The 8,718-nt window shown below is 37.4% G+C and overlaps 1 protein-coding gene across 2 annotated transcripts in view; it reads left to right on the top strand.

Annotated features, from left to right (window-relative positions):
- The window catches only part of PLEKHG1 (pleckstrin homology and RhoGEF domain containing G1), a 51,811-nt gene that overhangs the window by 30,610 nt on the left and 12,483 nt on the right, over positions 1–8,718 (top strand). For both annotated transcript variants that reach the window (XM_029285233.1, XM_015821964.2), the window contains exons 7-10: positions 1,334–1,516; positions 2,179–2,274; positions 3,424–3,510; positions 7,761–7,794. In XM_029285233.1, coding sequence (XP_029141066.1) covers positions 1,334–1,516; positions 2,179–2,274; positions 3,424–3,510; positions 7,761–7,794 — 400 coding nt within the window. The remainder of the gene's footprint in view (positions 1–1,333; positions 1,517–2,178; positions 2,275–3,423; positions 3,511–7,760; positions 7,795–8,718) is intronic.

Below are 8,718 nucleotides of genomic sequence, written 5' to 3'. Positions count from 1 at the left end.
TTGGGAGACGGAGATTCCCCGGACTCCGGAGGAGTACCCAATTTCGCTCTCCCGAGATGAAGGGAGAGCTTTTGGGACTCTACTCCTATCCAGGAGTACTCACCTCGACCCCTTCTCCCGGGGCACAAGGTTCCAAGCCGCTGAACAGCTGCTGACCGCTGTTCATGCTGGCTCTGACGCCTTCCCAAGCGGACGGCTCTGAAAAGAGCCGCCATCGGCGCGCCGTCCCACCGGAAGTCACTACTTTGAGGATCTTGATAAGTGCAGATAATCCTCAGTTTATGACAGTAATTAGGATCAGAGTTTTTGTCACTAAGCAATGCAGTCCTAAAGGAAAAATGTGATTGTGCCACTTAGTGGTAGCAGTTCCAGCAGTCCAGCAAGGACTGTGCAGGTCGTTAAAAGAGGACTTCACATAAGTGCAACTTCTGATTTCCTGCCAGCTTCCCCATTGACTTTGCTTGTGAGAAGCCCACAGGGAAGATCAGAATTATGATCATTGTGGGAGAGCTCTGCCAGCCAGAATGTTGAGAACTGATCTTAACTACCATTGAACTATTGCTGAACAAGGATTAAATCAGAGCCAACTGTAATGCTTTAGACTAGAAAATAATTGTCTTACTGTTTGAAACTTCCTTCAAATGCATTTTGCTCTTTTGCTGTATCTCATGCATAAATGTTGTTCAGCTCATATGAGCCTGGCTTTCGGCAAAAACTCAATCTCAAATCTGCATCACTGTAATATGAGTGAGGCTTTTTAATGTGGATCACCCAAGCCAAACCACTGCGACAGTCTTTTAAAGCTGGGACTGGTTCCTTGTATAGGAAGAAGTGAATTAGTTTATGGGCATAAGCAATCCTTAGTCTCTTTGGCCCTTCTTGGCCCTTCTTCTTTTCCCAGTCGGTGGGAAAATTCAGCTGTGCAATTTTGATTTGTTTCATTATTATAGTAGCAATTATTTCTGCTATTATCAAAGTGCTACAACATCTTTCCATTTTTCTGAAATGTTGAGGAAAGCATCAAAAGAGCAATATTTTTATTTTTAGTAGCATTTGGCTCTGCTCCACCTCAGAACTGGGGTTCAATTGGCCGCAACTGCAACTTTTATCAATATTATGACATTTGGAAATAAATACGATTGTCTTTTATGTAATCAAAAATCGACTGGTGTAATATATTATGGGATTGTTAGCCGTCTTTTGTAAATGAAATGGGTGTTTTTTCCATACTCGTGGAAGGAAACACGGGTGGTGTTGTAGCACATGTTTTCCATAACTAAGATATTCTAGCATAGTCTGTTTTTAACATGCTGCATCCTCCCTTCTTTTTCAGGAAATACAAAGCCTACTTACGAACTGGAAAGGCCCAGACCTTGCAAGCTATGGAGAGCTGGTGCTAGAGGGAACCTTCCGCATCCAGAGAGCCAAAAATGAACGCACATTGTTTCTCTTTGATAAGCTGCTGCTTATTACAAAGAAGAGAGAGGAGACGTTTACTTACAAAGCTCATATCTTGGTATGGCAGGTTGCGCTTTGGGGGAAGATTAAGGGAGTAATGAGTGTGTATCCTACAAGGGAGCGGAAATGGGATATTTCTCTAACCCTTATTGTTTCTTTAATAGAGCCTCTGGGTTCTTTTTCCCCCCTGATATTCTGTAAGTTTTCAGCAGAGACGGAAAAATAAAATTTCCCTGTAGTGTAAACATAGAAACAATTTAAACGTGACAATAAATAAAAATAATTGACCTTTTTTTAAAAAAAAATCATTCTGGCCTATGTATAAGGATAGAGTTTAATAAAGAATGGGATCTATTGTTTAGTCAGTCCTTCAGCTTTTCAAAATCATTTGCTGCTTCCTTTCCCCCTTTCCTGTTTCTGACTTCATCCTTTTAATTCTTTGGTTTTCCTTTATTGCTTCTTCTATTTCTAAACCTTTCTCAGGATAACTGTAAATAAGTAGCTGTTATCAAAACCCTCCACAGTTGCTCTGCTTATCAGCTTTCTTTGCTTTTTTAATGGTTTGTTTCTTACCTTTCCCTCACTTCTTTTTTCCCACTCAGCCAGCTTGGTGCACTTCTAAACATTCCAAAATATAATTAACATTTTTTTTTAAAAAAGAGTCTTATCAGATTTTCCTTCTGTATCTATTGGAATTGATGATTTTTGTTTTTGTTACAGTGCGGCAATCTTATGCTGGTAGAAGTCATACCGAAAGAACCTCTTAGCTTCAGCGTCTTCCATTATAAAAATCCCAAGATGCAGCATACCGTTCAGGTATTTAAGATCACTATAGAGTGAATATATTAATACATAATTAAATATTAATTAAATATAATATTAAATCTGAATCTCTCACAATTACATATCCCATGAAACAGCGCTATAATTAAATTCCTAGACTTAGTTTTATCTTTATACCTGCAGGTGGTTCCTATTCCTTATTATCTAGATCTTTTTTTTCTTTTCCCTTTCTTTTGGAGAGAAATATAGCACAGTGATGCTGTTTTAATGTACAGGTAGTCCTCAACTTACAACAGTTTGTTTAGTGACTGTTTGAAGTTACAACGGCACTGAAAAAAGTGACATATTACCATTTTTCACACTTACGGTTATTGCAGCCTCTCCCTGGTCATGTGGTTTACATTTGGATGCTTGAAAACTGACTCGTATTTATGATGGTCGCAGTGTCCTGGGGTCATGTGATCACCTTTTGGAACCTTCTGACAAGCAAAGTCAGTGAGGGAACCAGAGTCAATTAACTATTTTAACTAACTTAACACTAAAGTGATTCACTTAACAAATGTGGAAATTAAAGTCATAAAATGGGGCAACACTCAACAAATTTCTCTCTTAGTAACATAAATTTTGGGCTCAATTGTGGTCATAAATTGAGGACTACCTGTATTAAGCTCAGATTTTAGGATAAAGAACAAGGTAAAAATAAAGTTTCTCTAGTCTACAATAATATGGAAAGGTTATTGTCATTTGTCATTGCCTTCTTTCAGCGCATATTTTAAATTTCCCTATTTACTTTGCAATCCAGAGATTGTTTGGCAGTTTCTCATCCAATTTACTAATTAGAGCCAATCCTGTACAACTTTCTGACATCAGCACTGATTGGTTACAGGCTGCCACCTAGCTGAATCCATTTTCATCAAAGGTAGAAAAATATGGATGTATTTCACGCTAGCATTCTGCCTAAAATTGTCTGTGATAGGTAGAGATCTGTGTGTAACATTGCAGTTTGTACACTGTGCTTCAGTTTTGATAAACAAGAAAATTCTTATCATTTTTGGAAAAAGAGCCAGCTTTTCTACCTGAAGTCAGATTTTTTCCACATTCTGATAATTTTTACTCATTTTTTTCCTTCTGGTATTTCAAGAGCTATAATTTTTTTTAAACTGTATTATCCTTTTGAAATAGGCAAAATCACAGCAAGACAAGCGCCTGTGGATTCTTCATTTGAAAAGATTAATTTTAGAAAACCATCCTGCTAAAATTCCAGCTAAGGTAAATCCTTTTTTTAATCATTTTTTAAAAAAGAGAAAAAACATTTTACTTTTCTCTTGAAGAAACATCTGTGCAGCCATGTCGTTACATATAGTACGGGATTTCATAGCATCAATTTAACATTCCTTTGGCTCAGGGCACTTCAGAAAAGTTTTGCCTTTCAAAATATTTTTTTCATTATTTTATTGGATAATTGGTTTTCTGCCTAATTTATGATGAGCAAAAAATGTTATTAAAATATTTACAGAGAACAGGACAGGGAGAGCATGGTTTCTGGAATTCCTTCCAACCTCTTTACCACTGGTTATCATAGCAGGCATCTAAAATAGTGAAGGAGGAATAGTGGATCTTGTTACATTGGGGCGTATTTGAATACATTGGAAAGAACAAGGTGGGCTTCCTGTATTTTGCTTTGTGTCATGTGACTGAGAGGGAGGATGGCTTAGAAAGAAGCACTTGGCTACTTTTTTGAGCAGCTGCCCAAGACTCTCTCCCCTTCCTCCCAATGCATTGGGGAAACTTTTCTGCATTTTTTTTCTTGACAATCTAATCTGGGCCATTTTCAAACTCTCTGACTTCACCTGCCACCCCAGATTTGGTCCCATTCTCTGCTGACTGATAGATGGGACCAGTCTCCAGACCCTCTTGACATAATTTCTTTCTGATGCTCTGTTGAGATGGAAAGAATAAAAATGAAGCAGGTATTAATTCATCAAGCTCAGTATTTTGTAGTAACATATATGGTCTCTTCGCTGTTTCAGTTGAGAGTCTTTCCCTATCATATTCAGAGGTGTCTATACTTCTCTACTGTTCTGCATGCCGGTAGTGCTTTTCCAAGGACCATCCTTTTCATTTCCAATCTATTCTTGCAATTCTGGAAAAAATACACATTGTTTTTCACTCACCATACGTGAATGCAGTGAATGCAGTTTGAACAGTACTCTACAGTTACTGTGTACCGAACCAATAAAAATATTTTTTCCTCCAAAAGTACCCAAAGTTTTCATGGGAAGCTTTCTGTCTTCAGAAGAGGAAGATCTACTTTCCCCCCCCAACCAATTTGTATTCTATTCCCCTATCTTTCATTTGACCTTGACTTCTATTTATTTCACTGCTGCTGTCAATGCTGCTAACATCGGATGTTCTTGCTTTGACAACAGATGAAAATGCAGCCATTTTCTCTATGTTTTTAGAATTAGTTGATGCTGGGAGTGGGGATAGGGATGAGAGTCCAGCTAGTCATAACAATAATAACTCGGCCATGGGAACCTAAGGACATTGGGCCCAGAGCTGATAGCATTTTAGCGGGCATCAAGCTAACTGGGGAATGTGATTTATGGAGGTGGGAATTGTATTTTGTTACTTTGTATCCAGGGCAGGGGAATTTAATTTTTGGGTTCAACTATGTAGTGCCAATACTTTGTTTCCCACATAAAAGATTATTTAAGGTAAACAATGCCTCGAAGTTCATTTGAAGGATTTCATCTGTCAGAACCATGACAGCTGCTATTTCAGCCAAGCAATACTGAGACATAAAAATATAGCAGCATTTTCATTGAACAGTTCTGTGTCTAGGCCTGTAATACTTAGTCTCACTAGAGTCTTTACTTTGGCAATATGTACGTCAAGCAATCCTTGGAAGCTGTTCCACGTTAAATTATTTATTTTTTAGTATTTTTATCTTGCTTTTCTGTAATAGAAAAATGTTCCCTAGTAATGAACAAGAAAAATAAGTTTTTATTATACCAAGTTGAAGGATCTATTCCAGGAAATGAAAGAGTAATTTAAAGGGATTTAAGTATAAATTCTACATTGCATACAGCAAAATCTGAAATGACTTGAGTTGTCCAAAATCTAGGAGGAAAAGGGTTGTGTTTCTATTTCTTATCAGTTACCAATATATATAGGTTTGTCTGTAAAATAAGCACATTTTGGAGTAACCTTGTCTTCATTATTACATTTTTAAATTAATCCTTTTTTAAGGATGGAAGAAAAGGATAATTTGATAAATTCGTAACTGAGCTGAGATCTGATTCCATTTTTTTCTGCAGATCATTATTTTTTCATTTGTTGAATTGATCCACATATTGATTAAACAACCTTGGATATCATTACAGCTTTTCCATATCAGAAGCCCTTCTACTTGTTTAAAAGGGGGCATCTGCTTTTTGCTGATGTTTTTCACACAGATTTGATGCAGCCCATCACAATGTATCTTACGCATTCCAAATGTTATTCTAATCCTCAATTTCTTTTCAGAAGGAATGATGGCATTAGATAGGTGCTGGTACAGGCAGCGTATCTGAATTTCACAAGACGTCAGAATTGAATCAATGCAGAATGTTTATTTGTGCACCTCAAATATATTGACACAGACCCTGTCACATTTGTTCTCTGACAAATGGCATTTCGTAGGCACAATGAGGGAAGCACTGAAACAATAAAGATGAAATTAATAATGATGTCAAAACATTTATATATTAGAAAAGGGAATTCATAATGAGCTATAATTGTGTGTATGCTATACCACTGTAAGACTTGGCTAAATGGCAGCAATGGTGTATGTGGAAAGCAACTATGATGTGAGAAACTGTATATTTTTCAAATGTATTTTACTTATTAATGTGTCAAATTTAAAATTAAATATAAATTTAATAAATAAAAATAAATAAATTGCTCAGCTTCTCCAGATAATACTAGACTATAACTTCTAAACATTTCTGACTATTCACAAGTTTGTTGGTTGTGAGATGATTTTGAATTTTACAGTATCTAGAGGACCACAGGTTCCCCATACCTGGTACATGTCATCATTTTCATAAACCAAATGTTAGCGTATAATTTTTGAGTGAGATGACCTTTTGCAGAGAAAATAATAAAGAGTTTTATGAAGTTGCTGTTGTGATAGGTTGGTCTTTACATCTGACGTTGTACACTTGCTACCCCTAGTGGACAATGGCTAAAGTACGACTTTAATCTTGCAGATTTATTTGTACTCAATCTTGCCATGTAAAAACAATGTAGGATGCATTTTTCCCCCATCAAAGTGTGTTTTTTTAATACACAGAGAGAGGGAGGATAAAGCAAAATGCAGGTTCCTTTGTTTGGGTTTAGTGTGTTATATGAATCCAGTTATTGTGTATAGTTATCAATCAACTATAGTAAATCCTGTTGTAGGATTAAGAATAATGTTAATGGAGAAAAAAATGTTCAGATAGCATGGTAAGGCAAATATGAGAGTTCCAGTCCTGATCCTAGTTAAGAATGTTTATATACATTCAAGCATGAAGAAGCAGTTGCAGGAAAACCATTGGGTAAGAGAGAAATTCTAGGTCATTCTTTATATTTTTACTATAAAATCAGAAATTAGACTGATTGGTAGGAAAATAGTCATGAATGAAGTGTTTGGGGTGGGGGGGAAGGGGCAGGAAGGTATTGCATCACATTATTTGTGTCTTAATGAGTATCGCTCTAAACTACATATTAGCTTGTTGAACACTATGTTGGGGCATATATATTTGTCAAGTTTAATCTATGGTTTATCAGAAAGTCAGAAATTTATATGATGATTATATTCTGCTTTTCCTCCTAGACCAAAATGCAATGGTATCTAATTAGTCTAAAACAGGGGTCCCCAAACTGTGGACCTGGTACCAGTCCGTGGCCTGTTGGCCACCGGGCCACGGGAATGGCTGGCGAGTGCGCGCATGTGTGCACACACTCTCCCCACTCGTGCTAGTGCTACTGCATGGGTGCTAGTGGCCCCTTTTGCGCATGTGTGGGGGTGGTAGCGCTGCTGCCAGCATCACACGGGCAGTAGCAGCCTGTTTGCGCATGCATATGGGCGCTAGCATCCTGTTTGTGCATGAACATGGGCACCAGCACCACCACCGCCGTGGGTGCGTGTGGCCTGCTTGCACATGCACGTGGATGCTAGTGCCGCTGCTGTGTGTGGGCGCCCGTTTTGTGCATGCACACATGTTCCTTTCCCTGCTCCTCCCTTTCCCTCTGGGCCACCAACCCAGAAAGATTGGGGCGCTCTGATCTAAAAGATCTCACATTACTTTTAAGTGTCATAAGCGGGTGGGGATTTAAATTGGATCTTCATAATCCTTTTCCAATCCTGATAATTAATAATTCAATATTTCCATCACAAATTCAAATTTTGTTAGCACCCTTGAAAGCTTGCCAGAGCAGAAAGGTGTGGTATACATCAAATAAATAATTAATATCTAATATTTCTTTTTCAGGCCAAACAAGCAATTCTTGAAATGGATGCAATTTGTAAGTATATCTTGTTTAAATAATTAAACTGTATTGCTATTTCTAAAGATGTGAAATAAATATTGAGAGATGAAGTTATTTAGTCAATAGAATTGATACTAGCTACCACTAGGTTTCTCGGGACAGGGTAAGGTCCAGTTGAGTAACTATGTGGGACTCTTGTATGTCTTCCTTAAAATGTTGCTATAATGCAAACTCACAATGGATAAGTGGCTCAGTTTCCAGACAGTGTGACTTTTGTAGGTGTCCTGTTTGTAATGTAGGACTGCAGACCAAGTTGTTTTGTTGCCCATGTTGCATAATAAAACTCCCACAAGCACCCTTAGTCTTAATCTGTAGTATAAGCATACCAATAAAGGTGAATATTGTAGCTCAAGGTCAAAATGAGGGGTCCTTTGTGCTCTCTGAGCTTGCTTGTTTTCTTGCAGATGTTTCATTACCCAAAAGGGGTAACATCATCAGTGCTAATAACACTCCTTACTAGCATTGATGATGTTACCTAGTTTAGATAATGAAACATCTGCAAATAAACAAGCAAGCTCAGAGAGCACCAAAGACACCCCAGTATAAGCATAATAATGTTACTATATGGAGATATTTTGTATGAACTTGTTAGAAAAAAACATTTCCAAAGCCTATTAGGATATTTTCTTTTTAGATTCCTCTTATAAACAATAAAAGGTCCTTGGTGGACGGGTGTGTTTGTGTGTGTGTTATCTCTGTGTGTCTATATGTATGGAGAGTTTTTATCATGCAGGGATTTCTTTGCAGGGAGTATAGTTCAGAGACATTGTGTTCACTGAGACATAAGGACAGATTACAGCTACACTTTCCCCAAAAATGTATTTATTTTTCCTGGTATATTTGAGTGGGATTAAATTTACTGAAGACCCTTTTAAATAATATTTTTGTATGCTTATATTG

The sequence above is a fragment of the Protobothrops mucrosquamatus genome, unplaced genomic scaffold (assembly GCF_001527695.2).
Source record: "Protobothrops mucrosquamatus isolate PMUCROS unplaced genomic scaffold, P.Mucros_1.0 scaffold_168, whole genome shotgun sequence".
NCBI classification, from domain to species: Eukaryota; Metazoa; Chordata; class Lepidosauria; order Squamata; family Viperidae; genus Protobothrops; species Protobothrops mucrosquamatus.
Note: the sequence above shows the minus strand (reverse complement) of the source record. Positions and strands in the feature narration are given on the sequence as shown.